We start from the raw sequence: 27,529 nt of genomic DNA, 5'->3' as shown, positions 1-27,529 counted from the left end.
ATGAACATTCCATTAAGGAATTGGGGCAAATTTCTCACTAACCAATGAGTGCTGTCCGATTCAAATTTAAGCTCAATGATAAGCGACCTCCTTTTTATAGCTTAGTCCGAACGGCGTGCCGCAGAGCGACACCTCTTTGGGGAGAAGTTTTTGCATGGCAAAGTACCTAACAAATGTCGCCAGCATTAGGAGGGGATAATCACCGCTGAAAAATGATCTGATGGTCCTGCCAGGATTCGATCTCAGGCGTTCAGCGTCATAGGCGGACATGCTAATCTCTGCGCTACGGTGACCTCCCTTACAACTCCCACTTCCCTCAATAAATATAGTCCAGATAGGCCAAAAAACTAATTTTTTTTCTGATTTTACTAAAATTGGTTTGTGAAAAGCAAGTATGCCCTTCAGATAGTTGATATAGTTGCCGTATAAATGGATTTTATTCTTATGCCGCTAAAATATACAATAATTTACTTTTACTTTCCCATTACATTGTATAGCCAAATCAGTGACTTTTTTACAATTCACAAATACGCCCATAAAAGCCAGTCATTTTGTTTTAAAACTTAGTTTAATAGTTAATGACTATGGCCAACAACTTGCAGGTGTTTCAGGTGGCCGACTGATTAGGCTTATCTCGCCGCACTCTGCACGAAAACTCCTTCCATTAATGCTACAATGGGAAATCTTATCATATAACATACAACAACAAATTTTTGGCGATAGTCAGCTTACCCACTTTAGATGTGCTTCCGATTGCAATAAGTTGGCTAACATGTCAATTATTTGTTCAGTCTTGAACGGACTTTCGAAAGCGCTAATCTCATTGGAAAAAATCGTGCAAAAAAAGAAAGTTCTTCAACAAACGACAAAATCACTTTATATAACAATAGTGTTCGTTTTTTCGTAAGGACAATGGAGTAAATATTAATCGCCGAAACATAAGGATTACCAGTGGATATTTAATAATTAAAATATTAAGTTTAAAATTTTCTGAAAAAGTTGCCCAGAAGTACAAACATCATGAATGGTAAAAAAAAAGTTATGAAATTAGATTAAAGAATTAACAAGATTCCTAATACTAATGTTGTGTTGTGTAATTGCCTTGGGAAGATTATGAAATATAATCCCCACCAAGATTAAAACAAAAAATATGCGTGTGGAAGAGTGAATCATAAAAAAAAATTTTTTTTTACAATACTTGTAATGCAGAAACATATTCAGTGAAAATTAAAAAAAAATTAAATAAAAAACTAATAAATAGAAAAAATGCAAAGAAAAATCCAGACATTTATAAAACCAAAAAAAAAGTTAAAAGGCGTTAACTTCGGGCGGGCAAACCACCTTTCGTCACAATCCGTTGAAAATTGGATAATTTATGCACCCAAATTCGACATGGACATTGAGTGGTCTAATAAGTATAAGTCACTGTTGAATTTTGTATTTCAAATTTCAACAAAATCGGGAAAGAAAAAAAAGCTTTTATCAGTTTCAGACTTCTAACCGGCATATCGGTCTATAGGACAGCTATATCTGAATACAGTCCCTAAAACTACTAACTGTTTCAAATTTCAGCAAAATCGGTTATAAAATTAAGCTTTTATGGGCCTTAGACCCTTTATCGGTGGATCGGTCTATATGGCAGCTAAATCTAAATATCGTCCTCTACTCATTACTCACAGTTTCAAATTTTAGCGAAATCGGTTAAAAAGTAAAGCTTTTATGGGCTTCAGACCTTTTATCGGCAGATTGGTCTATATGGCAGCTCTATCTAAATATAGCCCCATCTGAACCATATTTAGGTCAGATGTCGGGAGGCTTAAAACACCTCACTGTTTCAAATTTTAGCGAAATCGTTTAAAACATAAAGCTTTTATGGGCTTCAGGCCCTTTATCGGCAGATCGGTCTATTTGGCAGCTATATCTAAATATAGCCCCATCTGAACCATATTTAGGTCAGATGTCGGAAGGCTTGAAACACCTCACTGTTTCAAATTTCAGCAAAATCGGGTAATAAAAAAGCTTTTATGGGCTTCAGACCCTTTATCGGCAGATCGGTATATATGACCGATATATATAAATCGGTATATATGGAGGCCACCGTAGCGCAAAGGTTAGCATGTCCGCCTATGACGCTGAACGCCTGGGTTCGAATCCTAGCGAGGTCATCAGACACAAGTAAAAGCGTGCTAAGTTCGGCCGGGCTGAATCTTATATACCATCCACTACGGATCGCATTTGTCGAGTTCTTTCCCCGGCATCAATTCTTAGGCAAAAAAGAATATATTAGAGCGATATCAAGATATGGTCCAGTTTGGACCACAATTAAATTATATGTTGGAGACCTGTGTAAAATTTCAGCCAATTCGAATAAGAATTGCGCCCATTGGGGGCTCAAGAAGTAAAATAGAGAGAACGATTTATATGGGAGCTGTATCGGGCAATAGACCGATTCAGACCATAATAAACACGTTTGTTGATGAGAGGATCCGTCGTACAAAATTTCAGGCATATCGGATAATAATTGCGACCTCTAGAGGCTCAAGAAGTCAAAATCCCAGATCGGTTTATGTGGCAGCTATATCAGGTTATTAACCGATTTGAACCTTATTTGACAAAGTTGTTGAAAGTAAGAATAAAATACGTCATGCAAAATTTCAGCCAAAGCGGATAGGAATTGGGCCCTCTAGAAGCTCAAGAAGTCAAATCCCCAGATCTGTTTATATGACAGCTATATCAGGTTATGGACCGATTTGAACCATACTTGGCACAGTTGTTGGATGTTATAACGAAATACTTCGTGCAAAAATTCATTCAAATCGGATAAGAATTGTGCCCTCTAGAGGCTCAAGAAGTCAAGACCCAAGATCGGTTTATATGGCAGCTATATCAAAACATGGACCGATTTGAACCATACTAGGCACAGTTGTTGGATATCATAACAAAACACGTCGTGCAAAATTTCATTTCAACCGGATAAGAATTGCGCACTCTAGAGGCTCAAGAAGTCATGACCCAAGATCGGTTTATATGGCAGCTATATCAAAACATGGACCGATATGGCCCATTTACAATACCAACCGACCTACACTAATAAGAAGTAATTGTGCAAAATTTCAAGCGGCTATCTTTACTCCTTCGATAGTGAGCGTGCTTTTGACAGACAGACGGACGGACATGGCTAGATCGACATAAAATGTCGCGACGATCAAGAATATATATATTTTATGGGGTCTCAGACGAATATTTCGAGTAGTTACAAACAGAATGACGAAATTAGTATACTCCCCATCCTATGGTGGAGGGTATAAAAAATTTTCAGCGGTGGTTTTCCCCTCCTAATGCTGGCAACATTTGTGAGTTACTATGCCATGTAAAACTTCTCTCCAAAGAGGTGTCGCATTGCGTCACGCCGTACGGACTCGGCTATAAAAGGAGGCCCCTTATCATTGAGCTTAAAACTTGAATCGGACTGCACTCATTGATATGTGAGAAGTTTGCCCCTGTTCCATAGTGTAATGTTCATGTGCAAAATTTGCAATATATAAATATAGTCCGATCTGAACTATATTTGGGTCAGATGTCGGGAGGCCTAAAACTACTCACAGCGTAATCGGATAAAAAATATAACATTTATGGGCATTTGACCCTTTATCGGCAGATCGGTTTATATAGCAGCTACATACAAATATGGTCCGATTTGGCCCGTTCAAGAACTTAACTAGTGTCCATCAAAAAGGCGTTTCTGTGCCAAATTTCAGCTCAATATCGCAATTTTTGAAGGCTGTAGAGTGATTAAAACAGACGGACATGGAGACGGACAGACACACGGACATCGTTCAATCGTCGTAGAATTTTACGACGATCCGAAATATATATACTTTGTAGGGTCGGAAATTGATATTTCGATGTGTTGCAAACGGAATGACTAAATGAATATACCCCCTATCCTACGGTTGTGGGTAAAATTAACTTCATTTGAGTTGATCAAACCCATATTACCCACCGCCAAGGATTCCACTTTGTTTTTATACGAATAAGCTCAGTTTATTTCTCAGTTGTTTCAAATAAATAAAATCAGCGATTGAGTAAGGCCCAAAAAGTGAAATGGTGGAAATGTGTTTTTTTTTAGATGTAAATCATTTTGAGGACTTTCTGAAGGGGTTTGTTATATTTCAGCCAAATCAAATAAGAATTGAGGTTTCGTTTATGTAGTGTTTATATTTTTAATGGACCTAATTGAACCTCTTTTGATTTGAGTGTTGACTTTTTCGTCATGAACATAATGGGGTCTATTATTATACCCACTACCGAAGTATGGGGGTATATTCATTTTGTCATTCCGTTTGCAACACATCGTTATATCCATTTCCGATTCTATAAAGTTTATATATTCTTGATCAGTGTAAACATCTAAGACGATCTAGCCATGTCCCTCCGTCTGTCCGTCTGTCTGTTGAAATCACGCTACAGTCTTTAAAAATAGAGATATTGAGCTGAAACTTTGCACAGATTCCTTTTTTGTCCAAGGGCAGGTTAAGTTCGAAGATGGGCTACATTGGAATATATTGGGTTGCCCAAAAAGTAATTGCGGATTTTTCATATAGTCGGCATTGACAATTTTTTTCAACGGCTTGTGACTCTGTAATTGCATTCTTTCTTCTGTCAGTTATCAGCTGTTACTTTTAGCTTGCTTTAGAAAAAAAGTGTAAAAAAAGTATATTTGATTAAAGTTCATTCTAAGTTTTATTAAAAATGCATTTACTTTCTTTTAAAAAATCCACAACTACTTTTTGGGCAACCCAATATCTTGATATAGCCCCCATAAGACCGATACGCCGATTTAGGGTCTTAGCCAAGCTAAAAGCCACATTTATTATCCGATTTTGCTGAAATTTGAGACTGTGTGTTGTGTTAGGCCTTTCGACATCCTTCTTCAATTTGGTCCAGATCGGTCTAGATTTGGATATAGCTACCATATAGACCGATCTTTTGATTTAAGGTCTTGCGCCCATAAAATTCGCATTTGTAGTCTGATGTCGCCAAAATTTGGGACAGTGACTTTTGTTAGGCCCTTCGATATCATTCATTCATTCATTTTGCCCAGATTGGTCTAGATTTGGATATAGCTACCACATAGACCGATCTTTCGATTTAAGGTCTTGCGCCCATAAAATTCGCATTTATTGTCCGATTTTGCCAAAATTTGGGACAGTGAGTTGTATTAGGCCCTTCGATATCCTACTTCAATTTGGCCCAGATCGGCCCAGATCTGGATATAGCTGCCATATAGACCGATCTCTCGATTTAAGGTTTTGGGTCCATAAAAAACGCATTTATTGTCCGATGTCGCCGAAATTTGAGACAGTGAGTCAGGACCTTCGACATCACTCTCTAATTTGTCGCAAATCAGTTCAGAGTTTAATATAGCTGTCATATAGACCGATCTCTCGATTTAAGCTTTTGGGCCCATAAAAGGTGCATTTGTTGTCCGATTTTGCCAATATTTGGGACAGTGAGTTATGTTAGGCCCTTCGACCTCCTTCTTTAATTTGGCCCAGATGGGTCCAGATCTGGATATAGCTGCCATATAGACCGATATCTCGATTTAAGGTCACATTTATATTCTGATTTTGTTGAAATTTGGACAGTGAGTTGTGTTAGGCCTTTCGACATCCTTCTTCAATTTGGCCCAGATCGGTCCAGATTTGGATATAGCTGCCATATAAACCGATCTCTAGATTTAAGGTTTTGCGCCCATAAAAGGCGCATTTGTTGTCCGATTTTGCCAATATTTGGGACAGTGAGTTATGTTGGTCCCTTCGACATCCTTCTTCAATTTGGCCCAGATTGATCCAGATCTGGATATAGCTGCCATATAGACCAATCTCTCGATTTAAGGTTTTGGGCCGCATTTATTGTCCGATGTAGCCGAAATTTGAGACAGCCAATTGTGTTAGGCCCTTCGACATTATTCTGCAACTTGGCCCAAAACGGTCCAGATTTGCTGCTGCTATGTTATATGAATAATGACTTGTACTTATTAGTATTTGGTCCAAACCAGACCATATTTCGATATAGCTGCTATGGGGTATAAGGTATGCATTTTTCACCGGATTTTGGCGAAAGGTGGTTTACATATATATCCACTGCCTCGGATATATATGTGAACCACCTTTCGCCAAAATCCGGTGAAAAATGCATACCTTGTACCCCATATCAGCAGGGTATCCAAAGTTCGGCCCGGCCGAACTTAACGCTTTTTTACTTTTTTTAAAACCAAATGAGCAATTTGTTACATTTCTATACCCATCACTACACTTAAAGAGTCAGCCAAACCATATTTTGGTATATAAATTATGAAATAAATATTATATCTTTATTAAGTATGTATACATTTTTATGGTTATTTGATTTTATTGGCTTTTATGAATTTATGATGAGATAATATAATTTTATTACTTCTCAACTGAAACGGAGTCAGCACTTGCAAAAGCAATGATGTTCTCTTTGAGAATTTTTAGCTTCGGCCTCAGCAATTGAAGTCACTCTCTTGGTGGTTCTATCTCGTGCAAGAAATTAAATCCATTACACCGTGAATACTATTGGGTTGCCCATAAAGTAATTGCGGATTTTTTAAAAGAAAATAAATGCATTTTTAATAAAACTTAGAATGAATTTTAATCAAATATACTTTTTTTACACTTTTTTTCTAAAGCAGGTGATAACTGAAAGAAGAAAGAATGCAATTACAGAGTCACAAGCTGTGAAAAAATTTGTCAACGCCGACTATATGAAAAATCCGCAATTACTTTTTGGGCAACCCAATTTTTGTCAAATTAATCGGCCGTGTGTTAGATCAGTATTTGGTTGTTGTTATTGTTGCAGTCTCTCTGTAATTCCAACAATCCGTTTTTAGTATGTAACTTCCTCTTTGACATTTGCATTGCTCTCATCTATCGAATAGCTGAGCAAAATAAATATGCAATGGGAGAAGAATATCATTTCATTATATCGCCAACTTACCAGAAAAGAAAACAACTAAAAGAGCATTAAGTTCGACCGGGCCGAATCTTAAATACCCTCCACCATTGGTCGCATGGGACAAGTTCTTGGAATCAATCTATCAAATATATTGGAGTTCTATTAAATTATGGAAAAAATACCAGTCCAATCAGGCAGTACTTGCGTCTTCTAGAGGCTAAAGAAGTCAAATCAAACGATTGGTTAATATGGAAGCAATATTAAGTTATTAAGATGTCGCACAGTGGGAGAAAGTCAAATAATCAGATGTGGACACTTGTTTCGGCAAAGCAGTTGTAAACTTTATCACGGATCCAAGTCATGCATAACAAGTAAAAGCGTGCTAAGTCCGCCGGGCCGAATCCTGGGAACCCATCACCATCGATTCTGCTAAAATAAGGGAGCTATATCTGGTTATAGATTGATTTGGAACACAGTTGTTGAGAGTCATAACGAAACACTATGTGCAAAATTTCAGCCAAATCGGAAAAAAATTGTGGATTCCAGGGGATCAAGAATTCAAATCGGAAGATCAGTTTATATGGGAGCTATATCAGGTTATAGACCGATTTGGAACGCATTTTTTACAGTTATTGGAAGTCGTTACAATGTTAGGTTAGGTTTAAGTGCTAGTCTGCCATCAGACTCACTTTGAGGTTTTCGTCCATTGTGATACCACAGGAACAGAAGGAAGATGCCTTCTAGTTCCTACCGTTGAACCACTCCAAAGCCCAACAACTTGCGAATATTCACATCTGCTAAATCAGACATGTTCTCAAAGAAATGAGAACCTAAAGTGCAACTCCTTCTGACAGCTAGTGTGGGACACACACACAGAAGGTGTTCTATAGTCTCTTCTTCTTCGATGTCCTCACAGCTAAAGTCGTTGCTGGCAACCTTCAGTCTGTCAGCATGTTTTCCGATTAGACAGTGACCTGTCATGGCAGACACAATGACTGAGAAGTCTGTTCTAGCCAATGACAGCAAAGCAGTAGAATTCTTCAAGTCTAGATTAGGCCACATAGTTTTGGAATGATCACAGCCCCCTCTTTGTGACCATCTATCATTTTTTGACCTTCCGGCCTGGTCCTGAAAACTTAGCTTACATGTCGCTAGAGGCATACCCACAGTTTCCAGTATCCCTGCAATGTGTAGGGTAGTTCCTAGTCTTGCAAGCTTGTCCGATTTACAATTGCCTCGGATATCTCTGTGGCACGGCACCCAAAACAGTTGAATTTTGAACTGTTCAGCCGTCTCGTTGAGAGATCTACGACAGTCGAGGGCTGGTTTTGTGTTCAGAAATACGTTCTCCAGGGATTTAATGGCTGTCTGGCTGTCGGAGAAGAAGAATTTATGCCAATCGTAGTAATGACATTAAATCTTAGCTATTCCACCATTTCCTTAATTGCAAGAATCTCCGCTTGATACGCACTGCAGTGGTCGGGTAAGCTTTTTGATATGACCAGTTCTAGATCTTAGAGTAAACCCCAAAGTCCACCTGATCCTTTAGTTTGGAACCATCCGTATAGAAGTCTATGCAACTTATGTTAACAGTGATAACGTAGTTCAAATCGGTTCTATCCGGAATAGTTGTACAGTACTTTTTATCAAATAGCGGCTCAGGTAGGGTGTAACCCCACTGCCTGGAACATCGGATATTGTATCAAGGTGTCCGTAGCCGCCACATGACCAATGAGAAAACTCTCTTCACCTCACGGCAGTGGTCGATGCAATTTGGGTAGCCACAATGCCCAGAGGCATAATATGTAGCATTAAATTCAGTGCATCAGATGGTGTCATCCTCAGTGCGGCCATGCCATCCTTTGGATCCGCGTGTCATGCATTGGGTAAATACTGCAGTTATCAGACCTATAATGCTATATGGTGTTGTGATCTGGTGGACGGCGCTTCAAAAGCCCACATACTGTTCAATAGTCAACCGGATACAAAGGAAGGCTTGTTTGTGCATTGCAGCCGCACTGAGAACGATACCATCTGGTGCACTGAATTTAATGCAACATCTAATGCCTCCGGACATTGTGGCTAGACAAATTGCTGCGAAGTACCGTCATACTATACCTGATAGAACCTATTGAAACTACGATATCCCTGGTAATAAAAGTTACATAGGAGTCTATAGGGATGGTTCCAACCTAGACGGCCAGGTAGGCTTTGGGGTGTACTCTAAAGATCTAGAACTGGACATATCGACAAGGTTGACCGACTATTGCGGTGTGTATCTGGCGGAGATCCTTGCAATTAAGGAGCTGGTGGAATGGCTAAGATATAATGTCATTATGACGATTGGCATAAATATCTTCGCAGACAGCCATTAAATCCCTGGAGAACGTATTTCTGAGCACAAAACCCGCCCTCTACTTTTGCAGATCTCTCAACGAGATGGCTGAACAGTTCAAAATTCACCTGTTCTGGGTGCTGGGCTACTGAGATATCCCAGGAAATTGTAAAGCGGACGAGCTTGCAAGACTAAGAACTTTTAGGGATACTGGAAGCTGTGGGTATGCCTCTAGCGACATGTAAGCAAAGTTTCAGGATCAGGCCCGAAGGACAACGAATAATAGATGGTCACAAAGAGGGGGCTGTGAGTATTCCCAAACTATGTGGCCTAATCTAGACTTGAAGAGGTCTACTGCTTTGCTGTCACCGGCTAGAACAGATGTCTCAGTCATTGTGTCCGTCATGACAGCTCACTGTCTAATCGGAAGACATGCTGACAGACTGAAGGTTGCCAGTAACGACTTTTGCAGAAGCTGTGAGGACATCGAAGAAGAAGAGACTATAGAACACCTTCTGTGCTTGTTCCAGCACTATCAGCCAGAAGAAGTTGCACTTTAGGTTCACATTTCTTTAAGAACCTTTCTGATTTTGCGGATGGAACTAGAAGGCATCTTCCTTCTTCTGTTCCTGCAGTATTACAATGGATGAAAACGTCTAAGTGAGCCAGATGGCAGACTTCCACTCAAACCTAACCTAATCTAAGCCATCAGATAACCATTATTGAAATTCGTTTCTTTTTAATGTTTTTGCCATGGTCCACACCCATGCGTTCATTATAGGTTCCCAAACAGACATGCTTAAGCGCTGTGGTGATGCAAAATTTTTAAAAAAAATTTAATCCATTTTATTTGTCTTAAAACATTTATAATTTTTATTTTACCATTATCATCCATTTTTTCAGCTGGATCAAAACACCGCCTTACTGTGATATTAACCCTAAGTTGCACACTCATATGCCTGCAATTAGCATCTGTAGCCAATGCAGAATGTATTTGGTATGGCCACAGTCATCAGGAAGGTCCTCACTGGAAGAACAAAGCCTACAATGGTGAGGCAAAGCCATTAGAAGATCCGGTTGCTTTGGCCACAATTAAAAGGCGATGTCCCGTACTCTACGACACATTCAAAAGTGAAGATCCCAATGGTAAGACAAACAACTGTCCTCTTCAAATATCAACATCCAGACTTATTCATGGTCTATCATTTTAGAACCCATTAAACTTTGTTGTGATGCAGACCAAATTGCGACCATGGAACAGGGCATGACACAGGCTGATGGTGTCTACTCTCGCTGCCCCACATGTGTTCTGAATATGGGACTCAGCATTTGTTCTATGACTTGTGCTCAGAATCAAAGAGAATTTCTCACTCCCTACAATAGTACCTCCCCTGCTGGTTTGGAGTTTGTGGAAAAAGTTGATTATAGAATTGATGATGACTTTGTGGAGCAGATCTATGACAATTGCAAGGGCATACAACATCCTCAGACGGGGCGACCGGCCATGGATTTGGGTTGTGGGCCCTATAATGCTCGTTCGTGTGACCATCGTAAATGGTACAATTTCATGGGTGATGTGGAAATCAATGAATATGTGCCCTTTCCCATTAACTATATATTTCTGAATGAGAGCTCCGAGGAGCCTAGGCTGCTGCTGGAACCAGTGGAATGCTCCGAGGCCTATGAAAATTCCCATGCCTGTGCTTGCATTGATTGTGCGGCCTCATGTCCCATCACCGATATACCCATTGCTTACGAGGAAGTATTCCATCTGCTGGGCCTGTGGATTATAGCCGGATTTGTGGTATTCATTGTGGCCGTATGGGTGTTTGAGTATTGCCATGCAAAGGGAGTATTTCCGGCATGCTTTGCCGGCTTTGCCTGCTTCAATAATATGCTGTACAAGTTCTTCCGCGCTTGGGGCAGATTTTGTGCCAAGAATCCTGTATTAATATTGGCCATATTGTCTTGGGTCATAGGTGGTCTGTGTTATGGCATTCGCTATATGGAAGTCACCACTGATCCTGTGGAGCTTTGGGCCGGAGAGGAAAGCCAGACAAGGCAGGAGAAGGAATATTTTGATTCACACTTTGGACCCTTTTACAGAACCAATCAGCTGTTTATCAAGCCGAGAAATATGAACACGGTAAGTTGGCTTTATATCCAGAAAGAGAGCGGAGAGAGGGAGGAGTGAACAGTGTTTTAATATTCTTAATCTCTTTGCTAGTTTACTCACCTCACCCCGGATGGTGAAATAACATTTGGCCCTGCCTACGAGAAGAGTTTCCTGGTGGAAGTTTTCAAACTCCAAGAGGCCATTCAGCAGATTGGCATGGAGGAGGATAAGGGTTTAAATAAAATATGCTTTGCCCCCATGCTGTATCCGGGACAAAAGGCGAAAATCGATGATTGTTTGGTTCAGTCCATCTATGGATATTTCCAAAACGATATGGAGTTCTTTGAAACAGACTACAAAGATGAGGAAGGCTATGATATCAATTATTTGAATCATTTGGAAGATTGTCTAAGGTGGGTAAAAGTACTTTTTTTATAGGACTGTCCTTTATAAAATTACATTTTTTTAGAGTTCCCATGTTGGAGAGTTGCTTCGGCCCCTATGGTGGCCCCATAGAACCCGGCATTGCGGTTGGCGGTATGCCCAAAGTCGATGTTAATGATGAGCCCGACTATAAGCTGGCCACTGGTGTAGTCCTTACATTCCTGGGCAAAAATCAAATCAATGAAGCCCTTTTGCAACCCAGCTTGGAGTGGGAAAAACTTTTTATGGACTTTATGAAATCCTATAACAATGAAAAGCTTGATATAGCCTATTCAGCTGAACGTGCCATTCAAGATGCTGTCGTAGAGCTATCCGAGGGTGAGGTCTCCACCGTCGCCATCAGTTATGCAGTGATGTTTTTGTATGTGGCCATTGCTTTGGGCAAAATACGCAGCTGTGTTCATTTCTTTAGTGAGTCGAAAATAATGTTGGCTGTTGCTGGCATTGTCATTGTTTTGGCCTCGGTTTTATGCAGTCTGGGTTTCTGGGGATACATGGGCGTGGTCACCACTATGTTGGCCATTGAGGTTATACCATTCTTGGTATTGGCTGTGGGTGTGGACAACATCTTCATTATGGTCCATACCTACCATCGTTTGGAGCGCTTAAAATATGACAGCGTGGCCGATGCCATTGGTGAGGCTATAGGACAAGTTGGTCCTTCGATTTTGCAAACAGCTGCTTCGGAATTTGCTTGCTTTGGCATTGGAGCCATATCGGATATGCCTGCGGTGAAAACATTTGCCTTGTATGCTGCTGCAGCCATATTCTTTAACTTCCTGTTTCAAATTACTGCCTTTGTGGCCATGATGGCATTCGATGAGCGACGCTATGAATCTGGACGTTTGGATTTGTTCTGCTGTTGCAAGAGCAGCAGCAAAGCATCCGTGCATACAGTGGGTGGATATCAAAGTGTGGGTCTATTGGAGAAACTTTTCACAAATATCTATGCTCCTTTTCTGTTAACCAAGTGAGTTTGCTTGAATTAAGGTTTTAACCACATTTTCTATTTTCCTCTTATTTATAATTTTTCAAATTTTTCCCCTTTGTAGACCCGTCAAAATCATTGTCTGCATCATCTTCTTTGTGGTTACATCTCTGTCATTGGTTGTCACTCCCAATTTGGAATATGGTCTGGATCAAGAAATGTCCATGCCCAAGGAATCGCATGTGGTTAAATATTTCCGCTACATGGACGAATTGTTATCGATGGGTGCCCCTGTCTATTGGGTACTTAAGCCAGGTCTAGACTTCACCAATCGTGATCATCAAAATCTTATATGTGGCGGTGTGGAATGTAACAACAATTCCATAGCTGTGCAATTATACACACAGTCCCGTTATCCAGAAATGTAAGTAAAAAGGACGTGACTTTATTCTTTCTGCAAAAAATTAAATAGCCGATTTTGAATGATAAACATTTTTCTAAGACCATGTCTCTCCGACCAGTTAACCTCTTGCAAATTGCAAATTCGCCCATTAAAATTCCATTAAGGAACAGGGGCAAACTTCTCACATATCAATACGTGCTGTCCGTCTCAAGTTTAAGCTCAATGATAAGTGGCCTCCTTTTTGTAGCCGAGTCCGAACGGCGTGCCGCAGTGCGACATGTCTTTGGGGAGAAGTTTTAACATGGCTTATGTTCTTGCTCGGATTTGAACCCAGGCGTTCAGCCTCACAGGATGACCTCTGCCCTTAGGTAGTATCCATGGCGAAGAGGTTACCATGATTCGGGGTGAAGAAAATTTCCGTTCACCAAGCTCCAGGGTATATAGCAATTTTTTTTAAAAATCCCTTCAGCATACTTTTTATACCCACCACCGAACACATCGAAATATTCATTTCCGACCCTATCAATCTAAGACGATCTAGACATGTCCGTCCGTCTGTCTGTTGAAATCACGCTACACTCTTCAAAAATATAGATATTGAGCTGAAACCTTGCACAGATTCTTTTTTTGTCCATAAGCAGGTTAAGTTCGAAGATGTCCTATATCCGACTATATCTTAATATAGCCCCCATATAGACCGATCCTCCGATTTCGGGTCTTAGGCCCATAAAAGCCACATTTATTATCAGATTTTGCTGAAATTTGGGACAGTGAGCTGTGTTAGGCCCTTCGATATTCTTCGTCAATTTGGCCCATATCGGTCCAGATTTGGATATTGCTGCCATATAGACCGATCCTCCGATTTAGGATCTTAGGCCCATAAAAGCCACATGTATTATCCGCTTTGCTGAAATTTGGGACAGTGAGTTGTGTTAGACCCTTCGATATTCTTCGTCAATTTGGCCTAAATCGGTCCAGATTTGGATATAGCTGCCATATAGATCGATCCTCCGATTTAGGATCTTAGGCCAATAAAAGGCGCATTTATTGTTCGATGTCGCCGAAATTTGGGACAGTGAGTTAAGTTAAGCCCCTTGACATACTTCTGCATTATGGCACAGATCGGTTCAGATTTGGATATAGTTGCCATATAGACCGATATCTCGGTTTTAGGTTTTGGGGCCATAAAAAGCGCATTTATTGTCCGATGTCGCCGCAATTTGGCACAGAGAATTGTGTGAGGCCCTTCGACATCCTTCTTTAATTGCACTCAGATCGGTCCAAATTTGGATATAGCTGCCATATAGACCGATTACTTGATTTAATGTTTTGGGCACATAAAAGGCGCATTTATTGTCCGATGTTGCCGAAATTTGGGACAGTGAGTTAAGTTAAGCCCCTTGACATACTTCTGTATTATGGAACAGATCGGTTCAAATTTGGATATAGCTGCCATATAGACCGATCTCTCGGTTTTAGGTTTTGGGGCCATAAAAAGCGCATTTATTGTCCGATGTCGCCGCAATTTGGGACAGAGAGTTGTGTTAAGCTCTTCGACATCCTTCTTTAATTTCACTCAGATCGGTCCAAATTTGGATATAGCTGCCATATAGACCGATCCCTTGATTTATTGTTTTGGGCCCATAAAAGGCGCATTTATTGTCCGATGTTGCCGAAATTTCGAACAGAGAGTTAAGTTAAGCCCCTCCACATATTTCTGCAATTTGGTCTAGATCGATCCAGATTTGCATATAGCTGCCATATAGACCGATATTTCGATTTAAAGTCTTGGCGCCAAAAAAGGGGCATTTATAATCCGATTTAACTGAAATTTGACATATTGACTTATGTTAGACTTTTCGACATCCATGTTGTATATGGTTCAGATCGGTATATTTTTAGATATAGCTACTAAAAAGACCAATATTTTGTTATACATAATTGAACAGTGACATGTACTATTAGTATTTGGTCAAAATCTGATCATATTTCGATATAACTGCTATGGGACATAAGGTATGCAATTTTGATGAAAGGTGGTATACCCGAGGTGGTGGGTATCCAAAGTTCGGCCCGGCCGAACTTCACGCTTTTTTACTTGTTTTTTTTTTAACCTAAAAAATCCAAAATTTGGTTCCAATTAGCTCCATAAGACCATTTAATAACTGAACAAGTAAAAGCGCGGGGCCGAATCTTATATGCCCTCCACCATGTATCGGATCTGTCAAGTTCTTTGAATTACTTTTTCATATATATATCAGGTATATGAAATTATTGACCGATATGGACCGTACTTGTCATGCCATACAAGTCATAGAAAAATATGACCTCTAAAATTTCAGGCAAATGCAATAATAATTGCGACCTCAAGAGACTCAGAAAGTCAAATTGAGCAATCGGTTTATATGGCAGTAATATCAATATATGAACTGTTTTAGACCATACTTAACCCAGTTCTTGGAACTCATAGCAAAACGACATATGCAAAATATCAGTCAAATTGAATAAGAATTGCGCCATCTAGAAGTTCTAGAAGTTTAATCGGGAGATCGGTTTAGACCATACTTAGCACAGCTGTTAGAAGTCATAATAAAACACTTCATGCAAAATTGCAGCCAAAGCTCAAGATGTCTAATCGGGAGATAGGTTTTTATGGCAGCTACAACAAGTTATGGGCTGCTTTTAACCATACTTAGCACAATTGTTGGAAGTCATAAGAAAACAGTTTATGCAAAATTTCAGCCAAGTCGGATAAGATTTGCGCCCTCCAGAAGCTTAAATGGTCAAGACCGAAGATCGAACATTAACCGATTTGGCCCATTTACAATCCTTACTGACCCACACTTATAAGAAGTATTTGTGTAAAATCAAGAAGTCAAATCGGGAGATCGTTTTATATGGGAGCTATATCATGTTCTTGACCGATTTGAACCGAACTTGGCGTAGTTGTTGGGAGTTATAACAGAACACCATATACAAAATTTCAGCCAAATCAGATGAAAATTGCGGCTTCCAGCGGATCAAGAAGTGAAATCGAGAGATCGATTTATATGGGATCTATATCAGGTTATACACAGATTTGAACCGTACTCGGCACAGTTGTTGGAAGTCAAATGCAAAATTTCAGCCAATGTGCAAAATTTCAGCCAAATCGGACAAAAATTTCAAAAACTCTAGGGGCTCAGGAAGTCAAATCGGGAGATCGGTTTATATGGGAGCTATATCAGGTTATAGACCGATTTTGGCGAATTTGGCTCCGTTGTTGGGAATCATAACGGAATACTATGTGCAAAATTTCTGCCAAATCGGACAACAATTTTGGCTTCCAGGGGCCTAAAAAATCAAATCGGGAGATCGGGATCAAAATTTGGGGCTTCCACGATCTCAAGAAGTCAAATCGAGAGATCGATATAGAATCTGAACCGATATAACCCATTTGTAATCCCCAACGACCTACATCAATATTAAATATATGTGCAAAATTTCAAGCGGCTAGCTTAACGCTTTCGATCTCTATTGTGATTTCGACAGACGGACGGATGGACGGACGGATGGACGGACGGATGGACGGATGGACGGATGGACGGACGGACGGATGGACGGACGGATGGACGGACGGATGGACGGACGGATGGACGGACGAATGGACGGACGGACGGACGGATGGACGGACGGACGGATGGACGGACGGATGGACGGACGGACGGATGGACGGACGGATGGACGGACGGATGGACGGACGGATGGACGGACGGACGGATGGATGGACGGACGGATGGACGGACGGATGGACGGACGGATGGACGGATGGACGGATGGACGGACGGATGGACGGATGGACGGACGGATGGACGGACGGATGGACGGACGGATGGACGGACGGATGGATGGACGGACGGATGGACGGACGGATGGACGGACGGATGGACGGACGGATGGACGGACGGATGGACGGACGGATGGACGGACGGATGGACGGACGGATGGACGGACGGATGGACGGACGGATGGACGGACGGATGGACGGACGGATGGACGGACGGATGGACGGACGGATGGACGGACGGATGGACGGACGGATGGACGGACGGATGGACGGACGGATGGACGGACGGATGGACGGACGGATGGACGGACGGATGGACGGACGGATGGACGGACGGATGGACGGACGGATGGACGGACGGATGGACGGACGGATGGACGGACGGATGGACGGACGGATGGACGGACGGATGGACGGACGGACGGATGGACGGACGGATGGACGGACGGACGGATGGACGGACGGATGGACGGACGGATGGACGGACGGATGGACGGATGGACGGACGGATGGACGGACGGATGGACGGACGGATGGACGGACGGATGGACGGACGGACGGATGGACGGACGGATGGACGGACGGATGGACGGACGGACGGATGGACGGACGAATGGACGGACGGATGGACGGACGGATGGACGGACGGACGGATGGACGGACGGATGGACAGACGGATGGACAGACGGATGGATGGACGGACGGATGGACGGACGGATGGACGGACGGATGGACGGACGGATGGACGGACGGATGGACGGACGGATGGACGGACGGATGGACGGACGGATGGACGGACGGATGGACGGACGGATGGACGGACGGATGGACGGACGGATGGACGGACGGATGGACGGACGGATGGACGGACGGATGGACGGACGGATGGACGGACGGATGGACGGACGGATGGACGGACGGATGGACGGACGGATGGACGGACGGACGGATGGACGGACGGATGGACGGACGGATGGACGGACGGATGGACGGACGGATGGACGGACGGATGGACGGACGGACGGATGGACGGACGGATGGACGGACGGATGGACGGACGGATGGACGGACGGATGGACGGACGGATGGACGGACGGATGGACGGACGGACGGATGGACGGACGGATGGACGGACGGATGGACGGACGGATGGACGGACGGATGGACGGACGGGGGGACGGACGGATGGACGGACGGATGGACGGACGGACGGACGAATGGACGGACGGATGGACGGACGGATGGACGGACGGATGGACGGACGGATGGACGGACGGACGGACGGACGGATGGACGGACGGACGGACGGATGGACGGACGGATGGATGGACGGATGGACGGATGGACGGACGGATGGACGGACGGATGGACGGACGGATGGACGGATGGACGGACGGATGGACGGACGGATGGACGGACGGATAGATGGACGGATGGACGGACGGACGGATGGACGGATGGACGGATGGACGGATGGACGGATGGACGGACGGACGGATGGACGGACGGATGGACGGACGGATGGACGGACGGATGGACGGACGGATGGACGGACGGATGGACGGACGGATGGACGGACGGATGGACGGACGGATGGACGGACGGATGGACGGACGGATGGACGGACGGATGGACGGACGGATGGACGGACGGATGGACGGACGGATGGACGGACGGATGGACGGACATGGCTAGATCGATTCAGAACGAAGAGACTATCAAGAATATATATACTTAATGGTGTCTTAGACGTATATTTTGAGGTGTTACAAACGGAATGACTTGATTAGTATTCCCTCATCCTATGGTGGTGGGTATAACTAGTAAAAATCTAGCGTATGGCATATGACAGGCTGTACAAATTTTCGAAATGCTGAGGAGATCAACATTAGGGGCCTGCCAAAAGGCGCCCGGAACAGTTAAGGCCTTGAAATTTAACACAATTTCAAATAGGTACCTCGACCCGTTCTCAAACGACAGATTATTTTAAGAGTTTTTTCAATTCTATCGCACTTTGAAACGTCGGAAAAATATTGAAAATACTAATGGTAGGTTCAGATAAGTCAAATATTTGACCCATGTTGCTTTATCATCTTTGCCCAAAATATTTCAAAGTCGTTGTTTCTTGATTTTGTTTTCACACTAGCTACATTTATATGACACATTTTGTTTGTCCAAAAACAAATCAAATAGCGTTAATATTAGAAAAAAACAAAGGCTTTCTATTTGCCGCGAAACCGCGCAAAGAGTGAAAATAGTACCACTCTTTAAGGGATTTTGGGATGTTTTTCAAAATTTTGATCTTTCTTGTTTTGCAATGTTTAACTTTTGCAACGTTGTTTAATTTTGTTCTAATTCGATTAATTTTTTTTTTTGATTTTTCTTTCCAGCACCTTCCTAGCCCGTCCAGCATCATCTTGGATTGATGACTACATCGATTGGTTGAGCATTTCGGATTGTTGTAAAATGAATATAACCGACAATACATTCTGTCCCAGCAGTAAGTCGAACTATAAAACAAACATTGCAAAAAATACACTCTAAAATTTCCCAAATTTTTGTTATTCTTAGATTCTAAAGAAGAAGAATGTGCGCCCTGCGTTCGCGAATTTGAGGAGGATGGCTTAAGACCCACACCTGAAACATTCACTCAATATGTGCCCTATTTTCTATCCGATTTACCAGATGCAGAGTGTGCCAAGGCAGGCAGAGCTTCGTATGCAGATGTAAGACTTATTGAAAAAAAAATCTTTATGAAACAATTTTAATTTTCTTTTCCCCATTTCTTTTTTTACAGGCTGTTATATACACTTTAGATAATGAGGGTTCCAGCTCTGTATTGGATACCTATTTCATGCAATACTCCACCACTTCAACCACCTCACAACAATTCTATTCAGCATTGCGTGAAGCTAGACGAGTGGCCGATGAGATCAATCAAATGCTGCAGGAAAATGAGGTGGATGCTACCATCTTCCCCTATTGCGTATTCTTCATTTTCTATGAACAATATTTGACCATATGGGAGGATACCATTTTCTCATTGGGCATATCGTTGGTAGCCATCTTTTTGGTTACCTTCTTAATCACCGGTTTCGATATTATATCAGCGGGTATGGTACTCTTTATGGTGTTGCTAATATTAATCAACATGTGTGGCATGATGTGGGCCTGGAGCATATCCTTGAATGCCATTTCACTGGTAAACCTGGTGGTTTCGGTGGGCATTGGTGTAGAATTCGTTTCGCACATTATACGTTCCTATACCAATGTTGCAGGCTCTGAACAGGAACGTGCCCTGAAATCCCTATCGGTAACAGGCAGTAGTGTACTTTCCGGCATTACCCTAACCAAGTTCGCAGGCATTGTGGTATTGGGTTTCTCTAATTCTCAAGTTTTTGAAGTTTTCTACTTCCGCATGTATTTGGGAATTGTACTGATAGGAGCTGCCCATGGCCTTATACTATTACCCGTCTTATTAAGTCTTTATGGTCCGAGAAGTAAAAAAACCGAAAAACCATCCGAATCCTCTGTAAATGTAGATTAAATTTATTATACAATTTGTAATTAAGGTAATTTTAAGTAGAAACTAATATTTTTTATAAATAAAAAAAATACAAAAAAAAACAAAATATATAAAAACTTTAAAATCGTAAAAAAAAAAATCTTCTTTATTGCAAATAAAAGCGCAGTCCATTGAATGGCGGTCTCTCCGTTATACGATCACTTTGCACAATTTCCCCATAAACGGTAAGGCAACCTCTCTGCTTGGGAGCACTGACAAAATTCAATTGACTTAGCAGGCGCGTACCCTTCAGCGAAGGTGGCATCCAACCATAAACATTATTTGAAGTTCGATGTTGTACCATTTCCTGCCTCTCAACAAAGGAGCGATAATATGTTTGATTCTCAGGTTCACTCTGCTGATGTCGGGCGTAGAATTTTTTATCAACATGATGAACTAATAAAAAAAACAACAAAAAATAAATTAGTTGTCGCATATAAATTTCGATAATTTCTTATTCTTATATATAAAAATAAATTTGAGTTTGTTTGTTGGTTTGTCTGTTCCGTATAGACTCAAAAACAGCTGATCCGATTTACTTAAAATATTCACAGATGGTGCATAATGATCCCGTGGTGAAAATAGGATACTACATATCTGAAGTGGGGGCGGACCCTCGCTCTTACCCTTGAAATTTTCACAAATGGCGCATAATGATCCCGTGGTAAAAATAGGGTACTACATATCTGAAGTGGGGGTGGACCCTTACCCTAATTTTCAAAAACGCCAGATCTCGGAGATGGGTGGTGCGATTTAATCGAAATTTTGTGTGCCGTCTTAAAGTAAACTAAAAACAAAAATTTGGTATCTAAATTTCGGATGGGGTACCTAGGGGGCCGCCCCACCCCCAAAACCTACCAAATATATATATAGACCAATCACGACTATATGAGACTCAAATGAACGATATTTAAGATTAGAAAACTTATCTGATATCCAATTGTCGGACCAAGTGTTTGGGGGACGACCCTAACCCCGAAAACACCCCTATGTCGGACATATTTACCAACCATGGTAATATGGGACCCAAATGAAAGGTATTTGCGAGTAGAATACGAATCTGATAACCAAATGTGGGACCAAGTGTTTGGGGGACCGCCTCTCACCAAAAACATCCCCCAAAGGGGACAAATTTACGACCATAGCAATATGGGGCTCAAATGAAAGGTATTTGGGAGTAAAGCACGATTTTGATATCAATATTCGGGAAAAGTGTCTATAGAGAATTGATACCCATTTTCGGGACCAATTTTCTGGGGTCTATCCCTTTCCCAAAATACCCCACAAACAGCAATTTTTTAGTGACCATCACAATATGGGGCTCAAATAAAGGTATTTGGGAGGAGAATACGAATTTGATATCCAAATGTAGGACCATGTATTTAGGGCATCAACCCTTTTCCAAAACACCCCCAAAGGGAAAACATTTTTCGACCATGCCAATATGTGACTCAAATGAAAGGTATTTGAGATTAGAAATGGAATTTGATAACCTATTTTGGGGCCATGTGTTTGAGGGACGCCTCATCCTGTAAACTCCTCTTAAGCCAATGGCAATATGGGGTTTAAATAAATGGTATTTGAGAGAAGAGCACGATGCTGATATTTTTCAGCGCCAAGTATCTGGGGGACCACCTCTCCCCTGAAAACACCACTAAAGCAGACATCATGAGAATATCGGGCTGAAATGAAGTATTTTAAGAATGGAGTACACCTTACATCCAAACTTAAATTCGTAAACCAATAAAAATCATATGGGATTCAGATAAAGTCACTTATATTGTTAAGCTGTTAGTCAAGCGATATATTATTTTCGTAGAATGGTATGTCACTAAAAGATCTTTAATTGTCGAAAATAAATATTCCAAGGAAACTTTTGTTCCCTATAAAGTAAAAGAAGGCGCAGCGGAGCGGGTCCGGGTCGGCTAGTTTTCTATAAAAATCAAATTTTGTCTAGTTTTTTATAAAAATCAAATTTTAAACAACATTGTCTATAAAAATCAAATTTCGCAAAACTTTATATGAAGATCAAACTTTATATGAAAAATGTAGAGAAATTCTTACATAAAAGTTGTTTGGTAAACATGTTATATTCATCAACGTAGGATAGGGGGTATATTAATTTAGTCATTCCGTTTGCAACACTTCGAAATATCAATTTCCGACCCTACAAATATATACTTTGTAGGGTCGGAAATTGATATTTCGATATTTCGGATCGTCGTAAAATTCTAAGACGATTTAACGATGCCCGTGTGTCTTTCCGTCCGTCTGTTGTAATCACTCTACAGCTTTCAAAAATTCAGATATTGAGCAGACACGCTGGTTAAGTTCTTGAACGGGCCAAATCGGACCATATTTGGATATAGCTGCTATATAGACCGATCTGCTGATAATGAGTCGAATCCCCATAAATGCTTTATATTGTATCCGATTTCGCTGAAATTGGAAACAGTGAGTAGTTTACAGCTTCCCAACATAGGACCCAAATATGGTTCAGATCGGGCTATATTTAGATATAGCTGCCATATAGACCGATCTCCAGATAAAGGGTCTGAAACCCGTAAGAGCTCTATTTATTACCCGAGTTCGCTGAAATTTTAAACAGTAGATAGATTTAAGCCTCCCTATATCTAACCTAAATATGGATTAGATCGGACTATATTTAGATATAGCTTCCATATAGACCGATAGACCACTCAATGCCCGCGCCGAATTTGTATAAGTTATCCACTTTTCACCAGATTTTGAAGAAAGGGGGTTTACGTATATACCCGAGGTGGTGGGTATCGCAAGTTCGGGCCGGCCAAACTTAATGCTTTTTTACTCGTTTTTTTCTGAATTTTAATTTAAGTATCTAATTTCAGTGTACTTACTATTTCTAGAGGGCACAAAGTCATCCACAACATAGATGTGTCTATTGGAATTATTTATCAGCTCCTTTTCGAATAGATACGGCAAAGGTTTCGGATCCTTGATGCCACCTTCTTCGCCATCTTCAGCCGCGCTCTTTTCAAAGCTGACTTGTTGGGCTCTAGAGCTTCTATCCGAATTCGACATGTTCTAATGGCAGCCTTAACCATTTACTTGTGGCATCAACTTGCGACTGAACGAGTGAGTGAGTGCAAAACCGCAAATCGTTTTATTTTGCCTATAGACAAATAATCAACCGACAATTTGTTTTCTTTTTTTATAGTTATTTATTATGTTTATCATTGATTTAATTTCATGATGATTGTCATAACTTAATGTGCCTCATACCATGACGGCCAACTCAAACATTCAACGGGCCATACATTACCTATCAGACCATGTCACCACCTTCGACAAGGCAGCCCATATTATACAAAGGTACGTCACAAAACTCATATCCATAGCCCTCAGGGGGTGGTGTGGTGGTATAAGTTCAATGCATATGAAGGATAGTTAATGATGAAAGGGTATACATGGACGTAAGAGCAGATGTTCATGTTAAACACGCACTTTAAGCCTGTGCCTACAGTAAACAATCTCCAAGTCTTGAGAGCTGAGCGGAAGCGGAAGCAAGCGGTGTTTGTTGAATGACAAAAACTACTCTTTACTAAATTGTTGTTTGTCTTTGTACCCTTTTCTAGGGTTTTGATGAAGGCACATTGATGTTAGCCAAAGAATGACTTTTTCCCATGAAGGAAAGTTTTGTAGTTTGCGCTTTTTGTTATCGCAAAGTAGTTTTTAAACAATTCTTGGAATAACGCTTACAGTGAATGTATGGGTAAATAAAAAACATAAACTAAGGTGGAGCATAACATCTGCTTGTTTTTATACTCTACACCACTACTGTGATGCAGAGTATTATAACAGTGTTCCTTTTTTTTGCAACGCTAGGAAAGCGAAGAGCCAAATCCATTGATAAGTATACCGATCGGTAATTATAACTTCCTCATTCTATTTAGCTCTATCGACCTGTTTGTCTATTTGTCCATATATTCTTGTGATCAAGATACAGGTCGCATTTGCTGTCCGATTATGGTAAAATCTTGCACAAACCACTTTTTTTCGGTCCAAGCACAAACGCTATTGATTTTGAAAAAAAAAATCGGATCAGATTTAGATATAGCTCCAATATATATCTTTTATCCGATATGGCCTTTTGAGGCTGTAGAAGCCACAATTTTGGACTGATCGTTTTAAAATTATTTGAAGGGTGTTTCATTTGTCGTCTCAACACCTGTGCAAAATTTGCTTAAGAAAATCGGTCTAGCTTTAGATATAGCTTCCATATATATATTTCGTCCGATATGGTCTTTAAGCCTTTAAGGCTGTAGAAATCACAATTTTGGTTCTGTCTTGACAAAATTTAGCGTGAGATGTTTTATTTGAATTCCTACTATGTGTGCAAAATTTCATCAAAATCAGTCCAAATTTAGATATAGCACCCATAGCTTTCTTTCCGATATGACCTTTTACAAAATGTGAAATGTTTTATTTGAGGTCTCAAAACATGTGCGAAATTTCATAAAAATCGACCCAGATTTAGATATAGCTCCTATATATATCCTTTATCCGATATGGACTTTTATCCGATATGGACAAAATGTGAGATGTTTTATTTGACGTCTCAACACATGTGCGAAATTTCATAAAAATCTATCCAGATTTAGATATAGCTCCCATGTATATCCTTTATCCGATATGGACTTTAAAGGCAATAGCAGCCACAATTTTAATCCGATCTTTAGAAAATTTTGGAAGATATGTTTTATTTGAAGCCCCAATACATGTGCAAAACTTCATCAAAATGGGTCAAAATTTAGATATAGCTCCCATATCGTTATCGTTATGAAATAACGTCGTCATATAAGGTTCTACTCAATATTTCAATCGGTATGGAAACTTAAAGTTTGACTACGTTCTATGTATTAAAAGTAGTACGTAGACACGGTGGTGTAAGGTTTTACATAGACGGCTGCGCCCTACTTTTGCCTTACTGGTTTAAAAGGTTTTTATTGGGCATACAATTTTTTTTTTAATTAATCATTCGTCCCCTAGTCCGTCAACCAAAACTTTATTACAAATTTTGTGGCATAATTTTAGGCATAAAATAAAACCCGGGAAATTAAAAATTAACAATTGGATATAAATTTGAATTTAAATATAGAAAAAAATTTAGAAATTTGATTTCCATAAAAAATTTGGATATGAAAACAAATGCGTCGAATTTAATTTTTTGATTGAAAAGAATTGAAGGAAATTTAAAAAAAAACAAGTAAAAGCGTGCTAAGTTCGGCCGGGCCGGATCTTACATACCCTCCACCATGAATCGCATTTGTCGAGTTTTTTTCCCGGCATCTCTTCTTAGGCAAAACGGGATATAAGAAAAGATTTACTCTGCTATTAAAGCGATATCAAGATATGGTCCGGTTTGGACCACTATTAAATTATATGTTGGAGACCTGTGTAAAATGTCAGCCAATTCGAATAAGAATTGCACCCTTTGGGGGCTCAAGAAGTAAAATAGAGAGATCGATTTATATGGGTGCTGTATCGGGCTATAGACCGATTCAGACCATAATAAACACGAATGTTGATGGTCATGAGAGAATCCGTCGTACAAAATATTATTCCAATCGGATAAGAATTGCGCACTCTAGAGGCTCTAGAAGTCAAGACCCAAGATCGGTTTATATGGCAGCTATATCAGGTTATGGACCGATTTGAACCATACTTGGCACAGTTGTTGGATATCATAAGAAAACACGTCGTGCCAAAATTCATTCAAATCGGATAAGAATTGCGCACTCTAGAGGCTCAAAAAGTCAAGACCCAAGATCGATTTATATGACAGCTATATCAAAACATGGACCGATATGGCCCATTTACAATACCAACCGACCTACACTAATAAGAAGTATTTGTGCAAATTTCAAGCGGCTAGCTTTACTCCTTCGGAAGTTAGCGTGCTTTCGACAGACAGACGGACGGACGGACGGACATGGCTAGATCGACATAAATTGTCACGACGATCAAGAATATATATGCTTTATGGGGTCTCAGACGAATATTTCGAGTAGTAACAAACAGAATGACGAAATTAGTATACCCCCCATCTTATGGTGGAGGGTATAAAAATTGTTAATATGGGATCGCCATAAACAATTCCGACTAAGGATTTTTATCAATCCCTGGCAGCCGGTTGTACGTATCGGATTGACCTGATGGAGTTCTTCATCGGCAAGGGCTGCCGCTCACATATCAATGAGTGAAAGGATTTTTATAGAAAATTTTATTAAAATTGGATTTTTATAGAAATTTTTTTCAAAATTTGATTTACTCACAAAATATGGCCAAAATTGTTTCTTTATAAAAAAATTAGCAAAATTGGTTTTAAAAATAAAAAATTTCTTTGAACTTGATTTTTTGATACAAATATTCATCGAAATACACCACATAGGCTGAAACATAAAGGTCCGATCTGTGTGGTGTTCATTGTTGTCACGAGAAGCTTAGCTGTGAGCTACCGGGCGCGTCCACAGGTAGCGGATAGTGGCTACGGAGTAACTGCGACGGCAGTGGCGGTCAATCAGCGGTGTCGAGCGTAGAGTATTAGCGAGAGATCGGGCGGCACCGGCTCTTGCACAAATACTGAGTGCCTAAGATGATCGATATGACAAGGCAAGTAAGGGCACATTGGTCACACTGCTCCCACGACGATCGGTTCTTTGGACCGGAACGAGCTTACTCACCTACAGGATCTCCACATGAAAATGTGGCTACAACAACAACATAGAAAATATTATTGAAATTGAACTTTCTAGAAAATTTTCTCAAAATTGGATTTTCATAAAAAATTACATTGAAATTTGATTTTCCTACAAAATTTGGGCAAAGTTGGGTCTTAATAAAAAAAAAACTTCGTGATATAAGCATTTTTACGGAAAATATCTTTCAAATA

General features: G+C 40.9%; 2 protein-coding genes across 2 annotated transcripts; one reads left to right on the top strand and one right to left on the bottom strand.

Moving 5' to 3' along the window:
- Positions 1-940: 940 nt before the first annotated feature.
- On the top strand, positions 941-20,642 carry LOC106090555 (NPC intracellular cholesterol transporter 1 homolog 1b). The gene is made up of 9 exons (XM_013256791.2): positions 941-1,027; positions 10,220-10,462; positions 10,528-11,462; positions 11,544-11,845; positions 11,902-12,846; positions 12,929-13,228; positions 19,424-19,533; positions 19,605-19,759; positions 19,831-20,642. The coding sequence occupies exons 1-9, from the start codon at positions 1,021-1,023 to the stop codon at positions 20,578-20,580; spliced, it is 3,747 nt and encodes a 1,248-aa protein (XP_013112245.2). The 5' UTR covers positions 941-1,020; the 3' UTR covers positions 20,581-20,642.
- On the bottom strand, positions 20,621-23,767 carry LOC106090556 (uncharacterized). The gene is made up of 2 exons (XM_013256792.2): positions 23,475-23,767; positions 20,621-20,994 (listed from the first exon to the last, which is right to left on the bottom strand). Exons 1-2 carry the CDS (start codon positions 23,656-23,658, stop codon positions 20,705-20,707), a joined length of 474 nt encoding a protein of 157 aa, XP_013112246.1. The 5' UTR covers positions 23,659-23,767; the 3' UTR covers positions 20,621-20,704.
- Between the last annotated feature and the right edge of the window lie 3,762 nt (positions 23,768-27,529).

This window comes from Stomoxys calcitrans, chromosome 4 (genome assembly GCF_963082655.1).
Source record: "Stomoxys calcitrans chromosome 4, idStoCalc2.1, whole genome shotgun sequence".
Lineage (NCBI taxonomy): Eukaryota > Metazoa > Arthropoda > Insecta > Diptera > Muscidae > Stomoxys > Stomoxys calcitrans.
Note: the sequence above shows the minus strand (reverse complement) of the source record. Positions and strands in the feature narration are given on the sequence as shown.